General features: G+C 40.8%; 2 protein-coding genes across 10 annotated transcripts in view; one reads left to right on the top strand and one right to left on the bottom strand.

Annotated features, from left to right (window-relative positions):
* LOC123991424 (abl interactor 1-like) overlaps positions 1–797 on the bottom strand; it is a 105,470-nt gene extending 104,673 nt beyond the window's left edge. Inside the window, exon 1 of one of the 8 annotated variants that reach the window (XM_046293006.1) lies at positions 452–797. In XM_046293006.1, coding sequence (XP_046148962.1) covers positions 452–673 — 222 coding nt within the window. In that variant the 5' untranslated portion in view covers positions 674–797. The remainder of the gene's footprint in view (positions 1–451) is intronic. The other 7 variants (XM_046293008.1, XM_046293005.1, XM_046293007.1 and 4 more) reach the window with 7 other exon arrangements.
* An 825-nt stretch (positions 798–1,622) lies between these two features.
* Positions 1,623–24,174, top strand: LOC123991422 (acyl-CoA-binding domain-containing protein 5A-like). Of its 2 annotated transcripts, XM_046293003.1 has the most exons (14): positions 1,623–1,694; positions 2,072–2,197; positions 2,470–2,590; positions 5,981–6,053; positions 8,558–8,675; positions 8,779–8,811; positions 13,284–13,502; positions 13,593–13,787; positions 15,424–15,512; positions 15,652–15,883; positions 16,106–16,305; positions 16,874–16,924; positions 19,421–19,530; positions 22,398–24,174. In XM_046293003.1, exons 2-14 carry the CDS (start codon positions 2,113–2,115, stop codon positions 22,408–22,410), a joined length of 1,539 nt encoding a protein of 512 aa, XP_046148959.1. In that variant the 5' UTR covers positions 1,623–1,694; positions 2,072–2,112; the 3' UTR covers positions 22,411–24,174. The 2 variants fall into 2 exon arrangements, with proteins under 2 accessions (XP_046148959.1, XP_046148960.1); XM_046293004.1 differs by lacking the exon at positions 8,779–8,811.
* Positions 24,175–25,250: the final 1,076 nt, after the last annotated feature.

The following is a 25,250-nucleotide window of genomic DNA, read 5'->3' as shown; positions in this document are numbered from 1 at the left end:
CACAACTGCTACTCTACTTTGTAACGATCAGATTAAATATGTGTCTAGTACATCACGTTTCACTGACATTTTTTCAACAGCGTCATAGTTTGCTACATTGTTATTTATTTATTTATTAAACGAAGATAAACAGCAGAAGTTAGTACTTAGACACACCCTCTGTGTAAACTAACCAAATCTGACCAAGGGACCAATACAACAATACAACGGATGGGAAAGACCGTGTCCAACGTGACCAGTGCGGTGAAACTACACACTGAAATGGACAAAGAATCTCAATGGAAGTGTAATCTCTGCGATCTAGTACTGTGGTCATTCATTGTGATCATTTCAATTTCTTTATCTACATTTCCTCTTCCCAGTTTCACACCACAGTTCAAACGACAATTATTCAGAGATAACAATGTTGAGTAAAAAAAAAAAAATCACTCTTTTTTTTGTTGTTGCTTACCTGAACATAATTGTTTTCACAGTAGTCTGCTACTTGTGTGAGATTCTGGTAACTCTCTACTAGAGCTCTTTTGCCGGCTGGAATTTCTTCCTCTAACATTTGCAGCTCTGCCATCTTACATCCCCCCGCATAGCGACTTCGCTTTCGCTTTGACTGAGGTTTGAAACAACCAGCTCTGCCACGGAAAAAAAAAACTCCTTCGCCTGGTATTGTGGGATTCATGGGGTATATTCATTAGTCAGATTCCGTTGCAAAACGTTTCGTCTGTTGCAGAAACAGTTTACTTGTTTACTCTAGGAACCAAATGGAAGCAAGCATACCGGACAGAACGAAACGGGGAGAAACCTGAGTTTGATCAATATAAACTCTCGTTTTCGTTCCAAAACGTTTTCCGCTTGGATAAGGCCTAAACGGTTTCAGTTGAAAAACGTTTTGCAACAGACGAAACGTTTTCAACGGAATCTGATTAATGAATAGACCCCTAGCCTCGCTTTCACGTCCGCGCAGGGAGCAAAAAAAAAACAGCTGCTGGAGAAGTTCTCCAGATTGTCACTAATTACCAGTCACAACGTCGAAATTGGCTATATCTTAAAATGTATTAAAAACAAAAATATATATTTATCGTCTAAATTTAAGGTGTGGGTAAGGCATAAAGTAATCAGTGTGGTTAAGGTTAGGGGTGAGTTTAAAATTACACTTTAAGAAGATACATTATAGAAATGGGCGGGGTTTATGACTTTGTGGCTGTGGTAACTAGTGACGACCATTTATCTCTCTCGCCTCTCCCCTTCCTCTGACCGAAACTTGGATCACCGTGTAGAATGCTGGGATACGTAGTGCTACAATGCATCCTTGTCTGGGCTTCAGATCGAAAAATCCTCACATTTAAAACAAAATATCAACGCATGAGGATTTTTTTATGCCCATGCGACATTTCTTATTGTGGCCAACAACACATAGCATTGTGATGGCTACATTCCTTTACAAGACATTTGTTTTTAGGTCAATTACACACTCAGCCATAGACTGTATTTAGAACTACATATCCAGTAAGCTGAGGCTGGTGCATTGTGGAGCTTGTAGGGATTTTGATGTCATAATAAAGAACATATTTATCTCCATCCTGGCAGTAGAAAACTACAACTCCCATAGCACGCAGTGCCTGTCACCTCTGTATTGTGGCTGTCACTTCTGTCGTTAAGTACAGAGAGGTCGTAGTCTCAAGCAGGTAGATCATTAAATGGTGAGTGACAAACATGTCCTACTGAGCTTATTTACCGAGTGAAATATATATATATTTTGTTGTGTTCATTGGAAAGATAAATTATTAAGATGTTTTTAAACCATTTGTTTATTGAGTGCTCTAAAATTCACAGACGACATAACCTTAACCAGGGGTTTTGGTTTAGCTTATCTGCTATGGGGTTGTTGTCAAATAGTCACCTATAGTACTTATATATCTATATTTGAAGTACTTTTAGATTTTTGTGAACGCTTTTCATATCATTTGACCAATGTTATTATGGGCCTAGCTTTAGCCACAACATAATTTCTGCAACCCATACTCCACTCTCATGTTGTACATTCCTGTCTGCCCACTTTAATAATGATTATCCCTAGGTTTTGGAGAGTTCGCGAGCGTAATTCACACTTTTGGGGTCATGATGGAGATTGAGGACGGAAAACCATTGTACGAGCGGAGATTTGATGCCGCTGTCAAAGTGATACAAAGCTTGCCTCCAGACGGTAAGGGCTATGAAGGCTAAATGCAACATTGTAGCCTAAAGCCAATTATTGTTAACCTACTTTCCAAAGCTCTATGGGAGTAGGTATATTTATACACCTGAATAATATCACAGCTAAATTCATTGTGTTAAAACCTAAAGAGTTTTCCCCCCAAAAAAGCCTTTCAAATACCAAGACAGTGTTTTTTACTGCAAAGTTGTATATTCTTAGCCTGGGTACCAGTCTGTTTGAGTTATCATTCCTCTCATTGACACTCCTCATCCTCATTTCAGGTTCCTTTCAGCCCTCCAATGACATGATGCTCAAGTTTTACAGTTATTACAAACAGTCCACACTAGGACCCTGCAACACACCCAGACCTGGATTCTGGGACCCCATGGGCAAAGTCAAATGGTAATGCAAACCGACCAGTAGGATTCAAAAAGGATCTAAGTTACATGGTAATGCAAACCGACCAGTAGGATTCAAATAGGATCTAAGTTACATGGTAATGCAAACCGACCAGTAGGATTCAAATAGGATCTAAGTTACATGGTAATGCAAACCGACCAGTAGGATTCAAATAGGATCTAAGTTACATGGTAATGCAAACCGACCAGTAGGATTCAAATAGGATCTAAGTTACATGGTAATGCAAACCGACCAGTAGGATTCAAATAGGATCTAAGTTACATGGTAATGCAAACCGACCAGTAGGATTCAAATAGGATCTAAGTTACATGGTAATGCAAACCGACCAGTAGGATTCAAATAGAGTCGTCTATCGACGACAGAGGTTTGTCTGTACTGTAAAGTCCTTGCAGTTAACTTTCCTATTGCCACATTTTGTCTGATAAACTCTGGACTCGTTGCGCTGAAGAGGCATGAAACGTCATGTCACCTTTTACACACTTGGCGGCAGTTGACTGTTTTTACTTGTTTGTTTACATATATATATATATTTATTTATTTTTATAGAAGATCTCACCACCGAGGGAATCCTCTTTTAGAGATGACACTGCAGCTGTTTATAAATCGGTTTAACTATTATACTTGTAGACTGTAATTTCTTTACTGAGCCTTACTTGTAGAGTTGGCAGGCCAGCTGCTGCTTTAGGTTAATGAGCGTCTGGGTCATTGACCAAGTGGAGACTCTCTGCTGATAACAATGACTTTACGTGCTGTCCACGACTCCTATGAGAATGACCATTATGTCTAAGAGTTAACGAATTTAAAGCAACCTTGATCATAATACCCAAGATCCATAAAAAACAGTTGTTTCTGTTACTGATATCTTAACTCAAATCAAAATAATTTGGTCACATACACATGGTTAGCAGATGTTATTGGTCACATACACATGGTTTGCAGATGTTATTGGTCACATGGTTAGCAGATGTTATTGGTCACATGGTTAGCAGATGTTATTGGTCACATACACATGGTTAGCAGATGTTATTGGTCACATGGTTAGCAGATGTTATTGGTCACATACACATGGTTAGCAGATGTTATTGGTCACATACACATGGTTTGCAGATGTTATTGGTCACATACACATGGTTTGCAGATGTTATTGGTCACATACACATGGTTAGCAGATGTTATTGGTCACGTACACATGGTTAGCAGATGTTATTGGTCACATACACATGGCTAGCAGATGTTATTGGTCACATACACAATGGTTAGCAGATGTTATTGGTCACATACACATGGTTAGCAGATGTTAATGGTCACATGGTTAGCAGATGTTATTGGTCACATACACATGGTTAGCAGATGTTATTGGGCACATGGTTAGCAGATGTTATTGGGCACATGGTTAGCAGATGTTATTGGTCACATGGTTAGCAGATGTTATTGGTCACATGGTTAGCAGATGTTATTGGTCACATGGTTAGCAGATGTTATTGGTCACATGGTTAGCAGATGTTATTGGTCACATGGTTAGCAGATGTTATTGGTCACATGGTTAGCAGATGTTATTGGTCACATGGCTAGCAGATGTTATTGGTCACATACACATGGCTAGCAGATGTTATTGGTCACATACACATGGTTAGCAGATGTTATTGGTCACATACACATGTTTAGCAGATGTTTTTGGTCACATACACATGTATAGCAGATGTTATTTGTCACATACACATGGCTAGCAGATGTTATTGGTCACAAGGTTAGCAGATGTTATTGGTCACATGGTTAGCAGATGTTATTGGTCACATGGTTAGCAGATGTTATTGGTCACATGGTTTGCAGATGTTATTGGTCACATGGTTAGCAGATGTTATTGGTCACATACACATGGCTAGCAGATGTTATTGGTCACATACACATGGTTAGCAGATGTTATTGGTCACATACACAATGGTTAGCAGATGTTATTGGTCACATGGTTAGCAGATGTTATTGGTCACATACACAATGGTTAGCAGATGTTATTGGTCACATGGCTAGCAGATGTTATTGGTCACATACACATGGCTAGCAGATGTTATTGGTCACATACACATGGTTAGCAGATGTTATTGGTCACATACACATGTTTAGCAGATGTTATTGGTCACATACACATGGCTAGCAGATGTTATTGGTCACATACACATGGCTAGCAGATGTTATTGGTCACATACACATGGTTTGCAGATGTTATTGGTCACATACACATGGCTAGCAGATGTTATTGGTCACATACACATGGCTAGCAGATGTTATTGGTCACATACACATGGTTAGCAGATGTTATTGGTCACATACACATGTTTAGCAGATGTTTTTGGTCACATACACATGTATAGCAGATGTTATTTGTCACATACACATGGCTAGCAGATGTTATTGGTCACAAGGTTAGCAGATGTTATTGGTCACAAGGTTAGCAGATGTTATTGGTCACATGGTTAGCAGATGTTATTGGTCACATGGTTAGCAGATGTTATTGGTCACATGGTTTGCAGATGTTATTGGTCACATGGTTTGCAGATGTTATTGGTCACATGGTTAGCAGATGTTATTGGTCACATACACATGGCTAGCAGATGTTATTGGTCACATACACATGGTTAGCAGATGTTATTGGTCACATACACAATGGTTAGCAGATGTTATTGGTCACATGGTTAGCAGATGTTATTGGTCACATACACATGGTTAGCAGATGTTAATGCGAGTGTAGCGAAATGCTTGTGCTTCTAGTTCCGACAGTGCAGCAATATCTAACATGTAATCTAACAATTCCACAACAACTACCTCATACACACAAATCAAGGTAAAGGAATGGAATAAGAATATATAAATATATGGATGAGCAATGACAGAGTGGCATAGGCTAATGTAACAGTATAACTTTAGACCGTCCCCTCGCCCATACCGGGCGCGAATCAAGGACCCTCTGCACACATCAACAACTGACACCCACAAAGCATCGTTTACCCATCACTCCACAAAAGCCGCGGCCCTTGCAGAGCAAGGGGAACCACTACTTCAAGGTCTCGGAGCAAGTGACGTCACTGATTGAAACGCTATTTAGCGCGCACCGCTAACTAAGCTAGCCGTTTCACATCCGCTACACCAGCACCATCGCTAACTAAGCTAGCCGTTTCACATCCGTTACACCAGCACCACCGCTAACTAAGCTAGCCGTTTCACATCCGTTACACTAAGATACAGTAGATAGTATAGAATACAGTATATATTCTCTATATTCTGTTAACCTGTGTGATCACTTGAAGAGGTATTAAACTCTTGGTAGGAAACTGTCAATGTAGGTGTTATTTCAAACATCTTGTTCTGTCTATTTAGGGATGCATGGAATGATCTGGGAGAAATGCCCAAGGAAGAGGCAATGATTGCTTATGTTGATGAATTGAAACTGGTAAGTGTTTTGTCTTGAATGGATATGAAGGCTTAATGCACAAGTCAGCATACCAGCGTTGGCGGGTATTCTATTACAGTATTGATGAGTCCAGGAAGCAAGGGGAATTCTATTACAGTATTGATGAGTCCAGGAAGCAAGGGGAATTCTATTACATTATTGATGAGTCCAGGAAGCAAGGGGAATTCTATTACATGATTGATGAGTCCAGGAAGCAAGGGGAATTCTATTACATTATTGATGAGTCCAGGAAGCAAGGGGAATTCTATTACATTATTGATGAGTCCAGGAAGCAAGGGGAATTCTATTACATTATTGATGAGTCCAGGAAGCAAGGGGAATTCTATTACATTATTGATGAGTCCAGGAAGCAAGGGGAATTCTATTACATTATTGATGAGTCCAGGAAGCAAGGGGAATTCTATTACATTATTGATGAGTCCAGGAAGCAAGGGGAATTATATTACATTATTGATGAGTCCAGGAAGCAAGGGGAATTCTATTACATTATTGATGAGTCCAGGAAGCAAGGGGAATTCTATTACATTATTGATGAGTCCAGGAAGCAAGGGGAATTCTAATACATTATTGATGAGTCCAGGAAGCAAGGGAATTCTATTACATTATTGATGAGTCCAGGAGGCAAGGGGAATTCTATTACATTATTGATGAGTCCAGGAAGCAAGGGGAATTCTATTACATTATTGATGAGTCCAGGAAGCAAGGGGAATTCTATTACATGATTGATGAGTCCAGGAAGCAAGGGGAATTCTATTACATTATTGATGAGTCCAGGAAGCAAGGGGAATTCTATTACATTATTGATGAGTCCAGGAAGCAAGGGGAATTCTATTACATTATTGATGAGTCCAGGAAGCAAGGGGAATTCTAATACATTATTGATGAGTCCAGGAAGCAAGGGGAATTCTAATACATTATTGATGAGTCCAGGAGGCAAGGGGAATTCTATTACATTATTGATGAGTCCAGGAAGCAAGGGGAATTCTAATACATTATTGATGAGTCCAGGAGGCAAGGGGAATTCTATTACATTATTGATGAGTCCAGGAAGCATGGGGAATTCTATTACATTATTGATGAGTCCAGGAAGCAAGGGGAATTCTATTACATTATTGATGAGTCCAGGAAGCAAGGGGAATTCTATTACATTATTGATGAGTCCAGGAAGCAAGGGGAATTCTATTACATTATTGATGAGTCCAGGAAGCAAGGGGAATTCTATTACATTATTGATGAGTCCAGGAAGCAAGGGGAATTCTAATACATTATTGATGAGTCCAGGAAGCAAGGGGAATTCTAATACATTATTGATGAGTCCAGGAGGCAAGGGGAATTCTATTACATTATTGATGAGTCCAGGAAGCAAGGGCAATTCTAATACATTATTGATGAGTCCAGGAAGCAAGGGGAATTCTATTACATTATTGATGAGTCCAGGAAGCAAGGGGAATTATATTACATTATTGATGAGTCCAGGAAGCAAGGGGAATTCTATTACATTATTGATGAGTCCAGGAAGCAAGGGGAATTCTATTACATTATTGATGAGTCCAGGAAGCAAGGGGAATTCTATTACATTATTGATGAGTCCAGGAAGCAAGGGCAATTCTAATACATTATTGATGAGTCCAGGAAGCAAGGGGAATTCTATTACATTATTGATGAGTCCAGGAAGCAAGGGGAATTATATTACATTATTGATGAGTCCAGGAAGCAAGGGGAATTCTATTACATTATTGATGAGTCCAGGAAGCAAGGGGAATTCTATTACATTATTGATGAGTCCAGGAAGCAAGGGGAATTCTATTACATTATTGATGAGTCCAGGAAGCAAGGGGAATTCTATTACATTATTGATGAGTCCAGGAAGCAAGGGGAATTCTAATACATTATTGATGAGTCCGGGAAGCAAGGGGAATTCTATTACATGATTGATGAGTCCAGGAAGCAAGGGGAATTCTATTACATGATTGATGAGTCCAGGAAGCAAGGGGAATTCTATTACATGATTGATGAGTCCAGGAAGCAAGGGGAATTCTATTACATTATTGATGAGTCCAGGAAGCAAGGGGAATTCTATTACATTATTGATGAGTCCAGGAAGCAAGGGGAATTCTATTACATTATTGATGAGTCCAGGAAGCAAGGGGAATTCTATTACATTATTGATGAGTCCAGGAAGCAAGGGGAATTCTATTACATTATTGATGAGTCCAGGAAGCAAGGGGAATTCTATTACATTTTTGATGAGTCCAGGAAGCAAGGGAATAGTCTATTACATTATTGATGAGTCCAGGAAGCTCTTTATAAGTGAAATATCCCGAGTTCAATTAAGTTAAAAAGGAATTGACTCCCAACCCAGAGGTGGATCATTTTTGTTGATGAAAATCTGTCTAAATGACGTTCAGACAGGATGGCCTGAATGTCAGTGGACGTCAGAGGGCACTAAATGTTTTTGTTGTCGTGTTGTGTGTAAACAACAGATCCTTGAGGGCATGCCCTGCACAACTGAGGTAGAGCAGCTGCTGCTGGTGTTGGGCCCCTTCTATGAGCAGGTGCAAGAGAAAAAACACATAAATCAGGTTTCCGACCTGTCTGCAGGTACTGTCACTACCTTTTTTAATTTGATTTTTTTAAAATTAATTTTATTTGAATTTTATTTGGCATGTCTTCCATTTTAACTACATTTCTATCATGTACTCAGCCCGTTTGACAAAATTTGCACGGCAACTTCAAGGCAAGTCTATAGATGTGTATTTACCCACAATTCACGGATCATTTTAGTTATGTCTGATGTTGTAGTTTAGTATAAATAGGTTTTCATTTTTTATTTTTATTTTAGCTTTATATCTCATAGTTTGCTTAAATTATAACTTATCTCCCAGTATGCCTCCCGCTATGTCTCCCGCTCTGTCTCCCGCTATGCCTCCCGCTATGCCTCCCGCTATGCCTCCCGCTATGCCTCCCGCTATGCCTCCCGGTATGCCTCCCGGTATGCCTCCCGGTATGCCTCCCGGTATGTCTCCCGGTATGTCTCCCGGTATGCCTCCCGCTATGCCTCCCGGTATGCCTCCCGGTATGCCTCCCGGTATGTCTCCCGGTATGTCTCCCGGTATGTCTCCCGCTATGCCTCCCGGTATGTCTCCCGGTATGTCTCCCGGTATGTCTCCCGGTATGCCTCCCGGTATGCCTCCCGGTATACAATATACAGTGCATTCTGAAAGTATTCAGTCCTTTTTCCCCATGTTGTTATGTTACAGCCTTATTGTAAAATGGATCAAATACAAACATGTCCTCATCAATCTACACACAATACCCAATAATGACATCACAATACCCCATAAAGACATCACAATACCCCATAAAGACATCACAATACCCCATAATGACATCACAATACCCCATAAAGACATCACAATACCCCATAATGACATCACAATACCCCATAAAGACATCACAATACCCCATAAAGACATCACAATACCCCATAATGACATCACAATACCCCATAATGACATCACAATACCCCATAAAGACATCACAATACCCCATAATGACATCATAATACCCCATAAAGACATCACAATACCCCATAATGACATCACAATACCCCATAATGACATCACAATACCCCATAATGACATCACAATACCCCATAAAGACATCACAATACCCCATAATGACATCACAATACCCCATAAAGACATCACAATACCCCATAAAGACATCACAATACCCCATAAAGACATCACAATACCCCATAAAGACATCACAATACCCCATAAAGACATCACAATACCCCATAAAGACATCACAATACCCCATAAAGACATCACAATACCCCATAAAGACATCACAATACCCCATAAAGACATCACAATACCCCATAAAGACATCACAATACCCCATAAAGACATCACAATACCCCATAAAGACATCACAATACCCCATAAAGACATCACAATACCCCATAAAGACATCACAATACCCCATAAAGACATCACAATACCCCATAAAGACATCACAATACCCCATAATGACATCACAATACCCCATAATGACATCACAATACCCCATAAAGACATCACAATACCCCATAATGACATCACAATACCCCATAATGACATCACAATACCCCATAAAGACATCACAATACCCCATAAAGACATCACAATACCCCATAAAGACATCACAATACCCCATAATGACATCACAATACCCCATAAAGACATCACAATACCCCATAATGACATCACAATACCCCATAATGACATCATAATACCCCATAAAGACATCACAATACCCCATAAAGACATCACAATACCCCATAATGACATCACAATACCCCATAATGACATCACAATACCCCATAAAGACATCACAATACCCCGTAATGACAAAGTGAAAACAGCTTTTTAGACATTTTTGCAAATGTATGTAAAAAAAAAACTATAATAGTATCTTATTTACAAAAGTATTTAGGCCCTTTGCTATGAGACTCTAAATTGAGCTGAGGTGCATCCTGTTTCCATTTATCATCCTTGAGATTTTTTTTACAACCTGATTGGAGTAAAACTGTGGTAAATTCAATTGATTGGACATGATTTGGAAGGCATGATTGGGGACGGGTATCAAATAGTTCCTGCAGCATTGAAGGTCCCCAAGAACACAGTGGCCTCCATCATTCTTAAAAGGAAGAAGTTTGGAACCACCAAGACTCTTCCTAGAGCTGGCCGCCTTGCCAAACTGCGCAATTGGTGGAGAAGGGCCTTTTTCAGGGATGTGACCAAGAACCCGATGGTCACTCTGAAGGAGCTCCAGAGTTCCTCTGTGGAGATGGGAGAACCTTCCAGAAGGACAACCATCTCTGCAGCACTCCACAAATCAGGCCTTTATGGTAGAGTGGCCACACAGAAGCCACTCCTCAGTAAAAGGCACATGACAGCCCACTTGGAGTTTGTTAAAAGGCACCTAAAGGACTCTCAGACCATGAGAAACAAGATTCTCTGGTCTGATGAAACCAAGATTGAAGTCTTTGGCCTGAATGCCAAGCATCAAGTCTGGAGGAAACCTGGCACCATCCCTGTGGGGATGTTTTTCAGCGGCAGGGATTGGGAGACTAGTCAGAATCGAGGGAAAGAGATGAACGAAGCAAAGTACAGAGACAGATCCTTGATGAAAACCTGCTACAGAGCTCTCAGGACCTCAGACTGGGGCAAAGGTTCACCTTCAAACAGGACAAAGACCCTAAGTACACAGCCAAGACAAGACAGGAGTGCCTTAGGGACAAGTCTCTGAATGTCCTTGAGTTGCCCAGCCAGAGCCCAGACTTGACCCCAATCAAACATTTCTGGAGAGACCTGAAAATAGGTGTGCAGTGACGCTCCCCATCCAACCTGACAGAGATTGAGAGGATCTGCGGATCAGAATGGGAGAAACTCCCCAAATACAGGTGTGTCAAGCTTGTAGTGTCATATACAAGAAGACTCAAATACTTCAACAAAGTATTGAGTAAATGGTCTGAATACTTATGTAAATTATATATTACTGTTTTACTTTTAATACATTTGCAAAAATGTCTAAATACTGTTTTTGCTTTGTCATTATGGGTTTATGATTTGTGTGTAGATTGTTGAGGGGAAAAAACAATTGAATTCATTTTAGAATAAGGCCGAAACTTAACAAAATGTGGGAAAAGTCAAGGGATCTGACTACTTTCGAAATGCACTCTATACAAAAGTATGTGGACACCCCTTCAAATGAGTGGATTCGGATATAGCCACACCCACGGCTGACAGGTATATAAAATCGAGCACACAGTCATGCAATCTCCATAGACAAACATTGGCTGTAGAATGGCCTTAAATAAGAGCTCAGTGACTTTCAACGTGGCACCGTCATACTGTAGGAAGCCACCTTTCCAACAAGTCAGTTCATCAAATGTATGCCCTGCAAGAACTGCCCCGGTCAACTGTAAGTGCTTTTATTGTGAAGTGGAAATGTTTAGGAGCAACAACGGCTCAACCGCGAAGTGGTAGGCCACACAGGCTCACAGAACGGGACCGCTGAGTGCTGAAGCGTGTAGCACATAAAATTGATCTGTACTTGGTTGCAAACACACACTACCGAGTTCCAAACTGCCTCGGGAAGCAACATCAGCACAAGAACTGTTTCGTCGGGAGCTTCATGAAACGGGTTTCCATGGCCGAGCAGCAAACACAAGTGTAAGATCACCATGCGCAATGCCAAGCATCAGCTGGAGTGGTGTAAAGCTCTCCGCCATTGGACTCTGGAGCAGTGGAAACATCTTCTCTGAACAGATTAATCACGCTTCTCCATCCTCTGGCAGTCCAATGGACGAATCTGGGTTTGGCGGATGCCAGGAGATTGCTACCTGCCCGAATGTATAGTGCCAACTGTAAAGTTTGGTGGAGGAGGAATAATGGTCTGGGGCTGTTTTTCATGGTTCGGGTCCCGTAGTTTCAGTGAAGGGGAATTTTAACGCTCCAGCATACAATAACATTCTAGATGATTATGTGCTTCCAACTTTGTGACAACAGTTTGGGGAAGGCCCTTTCCTGTTTCAGCATGACAATGCCCTTGTGGACAAAGCAAGGTCCGTACAGAAATGGTTTGTCGAGATCCGGTGTGGAGGAACTTGATTGGCCTGCACAGAGCCCTGACCTCAACCACATCGAACACCTTTGGGATGAATTGGAACGCCGACTGCAAGCCAGGCCTAATCGCCCAACATAATTTCCCAACCTCACTAATGCTCTTGTGCCTGAACGGATGCAAGTCCCCTGCATCAATGTAAAATGTAGTGGAAAGCCTTCCCAGAAGAGTGGAGGCTGTTATAGCAGCAATGTTCCAACATCTAGTGGAAAGCCTTCCCAGAAGAGTGGAGGCTGTTATAGCAGCAATGTTCCAAATGTTCAGAAGAACTGTTATAGCAGCAATGTTCCAACATCTAGTGGAAAGCCTTCCCAGAAGAGTAGAGGCTGTTATAGCAGCAAAGGAAGGGGGGGAGGATCAACTCCATATTAATGCCCATGATTTTGGAATGAGATGTTCGACCGGCAGGTGTCTACATACTTTTGGTTATGTAGTGTATCTCATGGTATATCTCCTTGTCTGGGTAAATTAAACTAGCAGTAACATAACGTTTGAGTTTTTTATGATTGTAACACAGTTGTTTCTATGACACAGGTTTTGGGACCATGATTACATCAGCACCTTCAAAAAGTGTCACAAGGAGCATCATTAGGACAATGGAAATGAATGGCACTTTGGAGACACGGCCACCCAGGCCGGCGGGTGAGCCTCCAAAACCCAAAGTCATGGCAGTGAAGGAACAGGGAGAGGAAGAGGAGTTTGATGAGGAAGATGAAGTAGAAGAAATTGCTGAGATCAAGGAGGTGAAAAAGGGTATGCTGTCAAACATTATGACAAGAAAATAACAATAACACAGAAACCGTTAAAAATCTTGTAATAATATATTTAGAAAATGTCTTTCAGCAACTGAAAAGTCGAAGAGAAAGGGCTCATCCAGGAGACCTAAAGTCCCCCTGTCCGAAGGTAATGTGAGGAACGGGACGAGCCACTTTTCCAATGGGACCTCCAAGGCTGCGCTGAACAGTGAGGACTCAGAGGGCCTCTTGAACAGCACCCTGCCCCTGGAGCCCCATGTCCAGGTCAACGGCCACCACGCAGGTGAGGACCACCAGATCCGTGTGTTTAGAGAGTTGTTATCTCTCAGTTAGCATCACACGGGGGGGGGATATTTAATATTTAACTGAACGTCTAGGACTAGAACAATATTCTTAAAAGGTGGCCCGACTCGTCTCTGGATAGCACATTAATGTTGCGTTGACAAGTAACATACTGTAATTCGCCTGTTAGTTAGAATGTTATGTGCTACCATGTTACCTTGGCTGAAGGTTTGAGTTCATAAAAATATAAAATATTTTATATTTTATCCAACGGCCACAGGATTGTAAAATTGTAAATGTATGCTTTTCAAGAGCATAACATACTATTTATTGTAAACACAAAAAGGTATAAACTATTTCCCCGTGGTAACCAATGGGTATTTCATGCACTGTAGAAAAAGGTATAAACTATTTCCCCCCCCATGGTAACCAATGGGTATATCAGGCACTGTAGAAAAAGGTATAAACTATTTCCCCATGGTAACCAATGGGTATTTCAGGCACTGTAGAAAAAAGGTAGAAACCAACCAATCAGGTGCATGACGATGAGTACTTTATGATTGTAATGTACATAGGCGTACCTATTACAGTGTATATCAGGCCGAGATTTGTCTGTTTACAACAGAACTGAGGTTTGAATTTGGATACAATTCAGGTTTGCAATTGATATCTAGTATGCTGAATATTAGCATTACTGTCTAAAACAAGAAGCAGGCGTTATAGGGGCGGCAGGGTAGCCTAGTGGTTAAGAGTGTTGGACTAGTAACCGAAAGGTTGCAAGTTCAAATCCCCGAGCTGACAAGGTACAAATCTGTCGTTCTGCCCCTGAACAGGCAGTTAACCCACTGTTCCTAGGCCGTCATTGAAAATAAGAATTTGTTCTTAACTGACTTGCCTAGTTAAATAAAGGTACAATTAAAAATTAAATAAAAATATATATAGGCCTAATCAAGATCGTCCATTAACTAGATGGCAAAAAAAAAGTTTCAAAATGGCTACTTGGCACCCTGGTTGTCCTCGTGGATCCTTTGCCATGTGGTCCTATTAAGCTGCTCAGCTTTACTCACAGAGCTGTTGCAACTCTGCACTTCCCTGGCAACAGACACAGACTCTGATGGGTTGTCGTGACATTATCCCCCTAAAAGCTGATCTGGTCTGGGGCCAGTGGACCTCGAACCTTCTCATCCAATCAATGATCACCTTGATAAAGGATACGTTTGGAATGTGGAACACATGTACGACCAATCAGAAGTTTGGACACACCTACTCATTCAAGGGTTTTTCTTTATTTTTTTACATTGTAGAATAATAGTGAAGACATCAAAACTACGAAATAGCGCATTTTTTTTGGTTACTACGATGATTCCATATTGTGTTATTTGATAGTTTTGATGTCTTCACTATTATTCTACGATGTAGAAAATAGTAAAAAATAAAGAAAAACCCATGAATGAGTAGATGTGTCCAAACTTTTGACTGTATCATGCTAATGGCACATCAAAGGCCTCTGTACGGGTTACATTTGTGTTGCTTCTTAATGGGTCCTGCTAGCACAAACATCTTTCTGAAGGAAGGTTCCCTTATGGCTAAGAGTGGAAGCTGACCCGTATGGGACATTGTGCTATCTATTCCTATAGATCTGGATGTATCCTGGCCCCGTCATGTGGCCAGTGACTCAGACAGCGAGGTCTACTGTGACTCTATGGACCAGTTTGGACTGGAAGAGGTAAGAGTACACACACACACACACACTTACACACACATACACTTACACACACACACACGCACACACACACAATCACACACACACACACACAGCGTACATGCAACATTTCCAAATCCTCATGTATGTGTGTTTGGTCCAGGGCTCTGAGGCACACACTGACCGCTGTCTGGAGCTGGATGAGGAAGAGCAGGGGGAGAGCCACAGCCCTCTGTCCGATCAGGAGGGGCCCGCCGAGGCACCGTGTGGGACCCCTGAGGACTCCCAGGGGCCACCCAAGGGCATCCAGTGTGGCGGGGAGGATGGGGAGACGAGTGGAGGGGCCTCTCAGAGACAGAGACTGAATACAGATAGGGTCGATAGGAGAGAACGAGGTGTGTGTGTGTGTGTGTGTGTGTGTGTGTGTGTGTGTGTGTGTGTGTGTGTGTGTGTGTGTGTGTGTGTGTGTGTGTGTGTGTGTGTGTGTGTGTGTGTGTGTGTGTGTGTGTGTGTGTGTGTGTGTGTGTGTGTGTGTGTGTGTGTTTAGGCCCTTTCTTATTTGTCTAGAAGTATATGTCAGTGTTCACACTTCTCTGTGTCTCTATATTTGTTTATAGGCTCCAGGTCTTCAGGGCACGGCGTGGAGGCCCAGGGGCCCTTGCAGGGTAGCGGAGGGGACGGGGAGCGATGGGGTGGAGCGGGAGCAACAGGAGGCAGTCTGAATGAGCAGATCGTAGTGGCGCTGGCCAGACTGCAGGAGGACATGCAGAGTGTCCTGGAGAGATTGCACACACTCGAGGCCCTCACTGCATCCCAGGTCAGAGACCAGAGACCCACATACCATTTTGAAACTATCTGTTACACAGCCTGATAAGATAGTAACTACTGCTAAAAGGTGTCTAATAACCACGTGACAAACATGCTGTCATGTGGTACTTCCACCTATTGCTCTCACAACATTTTATTCATGCTCAAAAGGTCAGGATTTTGGTCCAAGATGGTTTTGGTCCAAGATGGTTTTGGTCTAAGATGGTTTTGGTCCAAGATGGTTTTGGTCCAAGATGGTTTTGGTCCAAGATGGTTTTGGTCCAAGATGGTTTTGGTCTAAGATGGTTTTGGTCCAAGATGGTTTTGGTCCAAGATGGTTTTGGTCCAAGATGATTTTGGTCCAAGATGATTTTGGTCTAAGATGATTTTGGTCTAAGATGATTTTGGTCTAAGATGATTTTGGTCCAAGATGATTTTGGTCTAAGATGGTTTTGGTCCAAGATGATTTTGGTCCAAGATGATTTTTTTGGTTTTGTAAGATGGACTCTAACTATTTAGTTGAAGAAGTAATTTAATGTATGTTGTTGTGTTCCTTTCTTCTCCCTTTTGTTTTCTAGTCATTGGCTCTACCATACCCACCGTCACCCCTGGTAAAGAAGGGAAGTAAGGTATGGTGCGCTGCTTTTCTGTCTGTCACTGTTTGTGTTGGACTCAGATCACATGGTCATAGACTGAACACATGGTCATAGACTGAACACATGGTTTCTGTCTGTCACTGATCACATGGTTGTGTTGGGACATGGTCATCAGATCACATGGTCATAGACTGATCACATGGTCATAGACTGAACACATGGTCATAGACTGAACACATGGTCATAGACTGAACACATGGTCATAGACTGATCACATGGTCATAGACTGATCACATGGTCATAGACTGATCACATGGTCATTGACTGATCACATGGTCATAGACGGAACACATGGTCATAGACTGAACACATGGTCATAGACTGAACACATGGTCATAGACTGAACACATGGTCATAGACTGATCACATGGTCATAGACTGAACACATGGTCATAGACTGAACACATGGTCATAGACTGATCACATGGTCATAGACTGAACACATGGTCATAGACTGATCACATGGTCATAGACTGAACACATGGTCATAGACTGAACACATGGTCAAAGACTGAACACATGGTCATAGACTGAACACATGGTCATAGACTGAACACATGGTCATAGACTGATCACATGGTCAAAGACTGAACACATGGTCATAGACTGATCACATGGTCATAGACGGAACATGGTCATAGACTGATCACATGGTCAAAGACTGAACACATGGTCATAGACTGAACATGCCCTTTGTATTGTGATTCAGAATACAGATCATTTTATTTTCAGTGATATTGTGAGATATAAAGAAGGACATATTTATTAGGTGTGTTTTCTGAAAGTCTAGATTATTTACATAGTCTAATTAGTATTTGGTATTATTCCACTCACTCTTAATGATTAACACAGCTTGAGCCGTTAACACTAAACCAACTTTAGAATGTTCAGACGGACCGTCTTCAGGTTGCTTGGACAAATATATATATATTTTTAATACTATTTATACTTTTTGTTTGTAGCACAACCATATTTGCATTAAACTCAATGCAAGTCAATGACCATAGACTCTTTTGAATGGTCGAAAATGGAGATGAGTCTTGATATATCACCGTTCAAGCAATCGACACCAGACCAACGTTGAGATGTTCAGACTGACCCTAAGATTGCTTATCAAATTATATATTTTTTAATACTATTAACAGTTTTGTAACTATAACTATTTAAAAGTTTGCAATTAGAGTCAATGGCGACAATGACGGGCAGATACATATTCACAGTGGCACTGCTTTCCAACCATTCACGACCAGAATCTCCAAAACACCTTCAGGATGATGGAACCACTTCATGAATATGTAGATGATGTCATTTAGCCATCTTTATTAAATCAGTTTAAATTAGCATACATTTGCATATCGGAGAAAACGCCACACGTCTGAAACCGTATGAGCTATAAACACGAAACCAACTGTCAAATGTGCAGAAGACCCCCAACTTAGATTTCTATGAGAAAATATATTTTTTGATAGAATCTATAGTTTTTTTTATTTTTACCACAACAATATTTAAATGCATTTAAATCCCAATGCATTTCAATGACATTTAAATGGCCATAGACTTACATGGGGAAAATATGTCCGCGCAAGTCCTCTTGAACCGCTAAAGCTATCAACACCAAACCAATGTTGAGATATTCAGACTGGCCCAATTTAGTCAAAGTCTTTTTGATACTATTAATACTTTTTAAACTGTAAACATTTTTAAAATGTGCATAAATTAACATGGTTTTGAATGAGGAACCATAGCAATACAGAGGAAGCTATTAAAAATGGTCCTGCTCCTTGGCCGATTAAGCTACTAAACCAACTTTTAAAACATTCAGGCTATCCTAACTTCACATGTTATATTTTTTATATTTTATCAACTATAACTGTAGACATTTGCATAAAATAACTAACCAACAGTAACTCTTGAACTGTTCAAGCTAGCGACACCAAACCAACGTTCACATGTTTAGGCAATCCTATCCATTCAATCAATCAGTCAATCGCCAAAATCAATTAATCAGTCAATCGCCAAAATCAATTAATTAGTCAATCGCCAAAATCAATTAATTAGTCAATCGCCAAAATCAATTAATTAATCAATCAGTCAATAGCCAAAATCAATTAATTTATCAATCAGTCAATAGCCAAAATCAATTAATTTATCAATCAGTCAATAGCCTAAATCAATTATTCAATCAGTCAATAGCCATATCAATCAATCAATCAATCAGTCAATAGCCAAAATCAATTAATCAATCAGTCAATAGCCATATCAATCAATCAATCAGTCAATAGCCATATCAATCCATTTTTCCATATACCTACTTATTTCAACTATAATCAGTCACTACCATTAGTACTGCTCTCATTAGCACTACTGGGACTACTTTTAACCAATCTAGCAAGCACACTACATCTTCTTCAGGAAATGTACTTCTCTAGTTTTTCAGAATCTGCATTTTCCTCCTATTTCGTCCTCTAGAAACCATCCTGGTGGCCTTTTGACGTGTCTCCTAGCGCTGTTGCCTTTGCTGTGGCTTGGCCTTTTGTGGTGCAGTGGCTTATCCGTCTATATCTTCAACGCAAGAGAAGGTAATTCTATAGCAACATGGGAGATATTCTACCATAACTGCCAGTCAATGGTATTGTTGAGTAAAGTGAGACGGATATTTGTTACATTTATGTCATTTGGTGAAACCTCTATAATGCCAATCTGTTGATCAGCCTGGTCTCATAGACTAGACGTCACATAGTAAATGTAAATCCGGTACACTAACATTAGTATGATATGTTACATTTGGTATGGTTACATAAGAGAGAAAAGGTTACTTAAGGCAAAAACAATGAGGGTGGTTGGTTGGTTGGTTGGGCGTATAACACGAACATCTAGAAATCTAAAGGTTGCGTGTTCGAATCTCACCACGGACAATTTTAGCATTTTGTGACTAATACGCAACTTTGCAACTACACTGAACAAAAATATAAAACTCAACGTGCAACAGTTACAGTTCATATAAAGGAAACCAGTCAGTTTAAATACATTTCTTAATCTATGGATTTTACATGACTGGGAATACAGATATGCATCTGTTGAACCTTAAAAATAAAACACTTTTGTTTTTTAAAGTAGGAGTGTGGATCAGAAAACCAGTCAGTATCTGGTGTGACCACCTCATGTAGCTGGACACATCTCCTTCACATAGAGTTGATCAGGCTGTTGATTGTGGCCTGTTGTGCCACTCCTCTTGCCCCGAATGTGAGAAGTTGAATACATACGGTGCTTTTGAAAAGTATTCACACCCCTTCCCTTTTTCCACATTTTGTCACGTTTACAGCCTTGTTCTAAAATGGGTTAAATAAAGACAAAATCCTCAGACATCTACACACAATGCAACCATAATGACAAACCGAAAACAGGTTTTCAAATGTTTTAAATTAAAAACAGGAATACCTTATTTACAAAACCTTCAGGAAGTATTCAGACATTTTCAAAATTACAGCCTTATTCTAAAAGGGATTAAATAGTTATTTTTCTACTCATCAATCTACACACAATACCCCATAATGACATCACAATACCCCATAATGACATCACAATACCCCATAATGACATCACAATACCCCATAATGACAAAGCAAATACAGGTTTTTAGAAATGTTTGCTAATTTATTTATGATTTTTTTTTTTATACAAAAAACTGAAATATCACATTTACATAAGTATTCAGTCTCTTTACTCAGTACTTTGTTGAAGTACCTTTGGCAGCGATTACAGCCTCGAGTCTTCTTGGGTAGGACGCTACAAGCTTAGCTTCTACAACTTGATTGGAGTCCACCTGTGGTACATTCAATTGATTGGACATGATTTGGAAAGGCACTCACCTGTCTATATAAGGTTCCACAGTTGACGGTGCATGTCAGAGCAAAAACCAAGCCATGAGGATGAAGGAATTGTCAGTAGAGCTCCGAGATAGGATTGTGTCGAGGCACAGATCTGGGGGAGGGTACCAAAAAATTTCTGTACCAAAAAATGTCTGCAGCATTGAAGGTCCCCAATAACAAAGTGGCCTCCAACATTCTTAAATTGAAGAAGTTTGGAATCACCAAGACTCTTCCTAGAGCTGGCTGCCCGGACAAACTGAGCATTCGGGGGAGAAGGACCTTGGTCAGAGAGGTGACCAAGAACACAATGGTCACTCTGACAGAGCTCCATAGTTCCTCTGTGGAGATGGGAGAACCTTCCAGAAGGACAACCAACTCTGCAGCACTCCAACAATCAGGCCTTTATGGTAGAGTGGCCAGCTGGAAGCCACTCCTCAGTAAAAGGCACATGACAGCCCGATTGGAGTTTGCCAAAAGGCACCTAAAGGACTCTCAGACCATGAGAAACAAGATTCTCTGGTTTGAGGAAACCAAGATGGAAGTGTTTGGCCTGAATGCCAAGCATCCATCTGGAGCTGGCACCATCCCTACAGTGAAGCATGGTGGTGGCGGCATCATGCTGTGGGGATGTTTTTCAGCTGCAGGGACTGGGAGACTAGTCAGGATCGAGGGAAAGGTGAACGGAGCAAAGTACAAAGAGCGCCTTGATGTAAACCTTCTCCAGAGCGCTCAGGACCTCAGACTGGGACGAAGGTTCACCTTCCAACTAGACAATGACCCTAAGCACACAGCCAAGACAACGCAGGAGTGGCTTCGGGACAAGTCTCAATGTCCTTGAGTGACCCAGCCAGACCCAGCCAGAGCCAGGACTTGAACCCGATCTAACATCTCTGGAGAGACCTGAAATTAGCTGTGCAGCGACGCTCCCAATCCAACCTGACAGAGTTTGAGAGGATCTGCAGAGAAGAATGGGAGAAACTCTCCAAATACAGGTGTGCCAAGCTTGTAGCGTCATAGCAAAGAAGACTCAAGGCTGTCATCACTGCTAAAGGTGCTTCAACAAAGTACTGAGTAAAAGGGTCTCAATACTTATGTAAATGTGATATTCCAGTATATTTTTTTATACATTTTCAAACATTTCTAAAAAACCTGTTTTTGCTTTATCATTATGGGGTATTGTGATGTCATTATGGGGTATTGTGATGTCATTATGGGGTATTGTGTGTAGATTGACGATGTAAAAACAATTTAATCAATTTTAGAATAAGGCTGTAATATAACAACATGTGAAAAAAGTTAAGGGGTCTGAATACTTACCGAATGCACTGTACCATACGAAATGTAACATATCATACTCACTGGAGTGTTTACGTACAGAATAATACGAAATGCTCTGAGACCACATTGTGTTGATAACTCTATGTAACTCTATGTAATTCTAAGTAACTATGTAACTCTATGTAACTCTATGTAATTCTAAGTAACTATGTAACTCTAAGTAATTCTATGTAACTCTATGTATGACTTGAACTTAGTAAAAAAGGCTTTCTAACATTGAGTCTTTTCCCCACTTTTAGACGAATCAACTGAAAAGTCTCCCGTCCCAAAGACACAGAGCGACGATGAGAGCCCTCTCAACAGTCTCTGGTTGGGTAACGGCCGTAGCCTCCCTTCCGCTTTCCCACCCACACCTCTATAACTCTAGCTTTTGCACTATGAAGATGGCACTAGGAGTAGTGAGTTGGGGGAAGCCTCCGAACCCACTGAGTAGTGACTTGGGGGAAGTCTCCGAACCCACTGAGTAGTGAGTTGGGGGAAGCCTCCGAACCCACTGAGTAGTGAGTTGGGGGAAGCCTCCGAACCCACTGAGTAGTGAGTTGGGGGAAGTCTCCGAACCCACTGAGTAGTGAGTTGGGGGAAGCCTCCGAACCCACTGATATTACAATTGAAATCAAAAGAGAAATGTGAATGAATTGAACTGCAGCTTTTATAATCACGCAAGATTATACAACTACTGTACTACATTAGTACTTTCTTTTTGCTCTGAAGAAATGACGATGATTTAACTTGGGCAGGTAAAGTTATTGGTTGTGTATGTTGAGTATAGCTTCTTTTCTTGCAAATATTCCGTACATCTTACGGCACGGATCGGCAACTTTGATGGGGGTGTGTTCCAAGAAGAAGACAAAAAAAATCAAACTCTCCTTTTTAGCGGTTCGTCTCCAGACAGCGAAGAAGAAAAAAAAATGATGTTTTAAACTTAATTTCCTGCAATTCTACATATTTTTGCCATGGGGCGTAAAGAAAATGTTGCCGTTTTAAATATGATGATCAGTGGGCCCCACCCCAGTTAGTAATTTGACTAGGTTTACTACAAGTTTAGACAGCTGGCCACGAGACTAACTGACCAATGTAAAAACATTTAGCTGACCTGGGCTTATTGAGTGACTGCTGATGCGGGTCCGCCAGTTGCCCATCCCTCGTCTTACAGCATTATAAGAACTATCCAACTTGTCCTGCAAATGGACATACTGCAACAGAAACCTTACGCCATATATCATAATAGTTGCTCAGGCTGCTAATATATGGCGAATATATGGCGATAACGCTAGGTAGATAAGTGTGTGTATATATATATAATAATGTATTTGTGGAAAGGTACATTTAAATTCTGAAAATGTGTTAATTTAAGACTTTATTATCTAGTTTTTGGTTAGGTTGTACATTACTGCTAGGATGTGAATGGTTCAGATTAAGAAAATTTTTAAAATATCGAATCTGCTTTTATACACTTGATTTGTGTATATTTAGAATTTCATCAACTCATGATAAGGTGCCTCACCAATGTAGCTGTGTATAGTACTTGAGGGTGGCAGGTAGCCTAGCGCTTAAGAATGTTGTGCTAGTGAGGTTGCTGGTTCAAATACCCGAGCCGACTAGGTGGGGAAAAAAAGTCTGTCGATGTGCTATGCATTTAACCCTAATTGCTCTGGATACGAGCGTCTGCTAAAATGTACTGTTTATTCGAGTAAAAACATCTCAAACGTAAAATTGTCGTGTTGGTCCAAATTCTGAGAAAAATAAAGACGTGAAACGCTAATTGAACACTCAAATGTTACCACCTCAAAAGAAATAAAAAGTTTAGTGGTGATCATAGATACGTCTTTCAAATAAATATATTGTACTTTTTTTGATGATGACTGTTCATTTGTTTTATGTTAAAGTTTGGGGGTCACTTAGAAATGTCCTTGTTTTCCATGAAAACATACGTGAAATGAGTTGCAAAATGAATAGGAAATATAGTCAAGATGTTGATAACGTTATAAATAATGATTTTTAATGTAAATAATAATTGTGTCCTTCAAACTTTGCCCTCGTCAAAGAATCCTCCATGTGCAGCAATTACAGCCTTGCAGACCTTTTGGTATTCTAGTTGTCAATTTGTTGATGTAATCTGAAGAGATTTCACCCCATGCTTCCTGAAGCACCTCCCACCAGTTGGATTGGCTTGATGGGCACTTCTTACATACCATACGGTCAAGCTGCTCCCACAACAGCTCAATAGGGTTGAGATCCGGTGACTGTGCTGGCCACTCTATTATAGACAGAATACCAGCTGACTGCTTCTTCCCTAAATAGTTTTTGCATAGTTTGGAGCTGTGCCTGGGGTCATTGTCCTGTTGTAGGAGGAAATTGGCTCTAATTAAGTGCAGTCCACAGGGTATGGCATTGCAAAATTGAGTGATAGCCTTCCTTCTTCAAGATCCCTTTTATCCTGTACAAATCTCCCACTTTACCACCACCAAAGCACCCCCAGACCATCACATTGCCTCCACCATGCTTGACAGATGGCGTCAAGCACTCCTCCAGCATATTTAAAAAATGTCTGCTTCTCACAAATGCTCTTCTTTGTGATCTGAACTACTCAAACTTAGATTAGTCTGTCCATAACACCTTTTATCCAATCTTCCTCTGTCCAGTGTCTGTGTGTCTTTTGCCCATCTTAATATTTTCTTTATTTTTGGCCAGTTTGATATGGCTTTTTCTTTGCAACTCTGCTAGAAGGCCAGCATCATGGAGTCGCCTCTTCACTGTTGACGTTGAGACTGGTGTTTTGCGTGTACTATTTAATGAAGCTGCCAGTTGAGGACTTTTGAGGCGTCTGTTTCTTAAACTACTTGTCCTCTTGCTCAGTTGTGCACCGGAGCCTCCCACTCCTCTTTCTATTCTAGTTAGAGACAGTTTGTGCTTTTCTGTGGAGGGAGTAGTACACAGCGTTGTACGAGATCCTCAGTTTCTTGGCAATTTCTCGCATGGAATAGCCTTAATTTCTCAGAACAACAATAGATTGACAAATTTTCGAAGAAAGATCTTTGTTTCTGGCATTTTGAGCCTGTAATCGAACCCACAATTGCTGATGCTCCAGATAC

The sequence above is a fragment of the Oncorhynchus gorbuscha genome, linkage group LG12, assembly GCF_021184085.1.
Source record: "Oncorhynchus gorbuscha isolate QuinsamMale2020 ecotype Even-year linkage group LG12, OgorEven_v1.0, whole genome shotgun sequence".
NCBI classification, from domain to species: Eukaryota; Metazoa; Chordata; class Actinopteri; order Salmoniformes; family Salmonidae; genus Oncorhynchus; species Oncorhynchus gorbuscha.
This window is presented reverse-complemented; position numbering and strand designations above follow the sequence as displayed.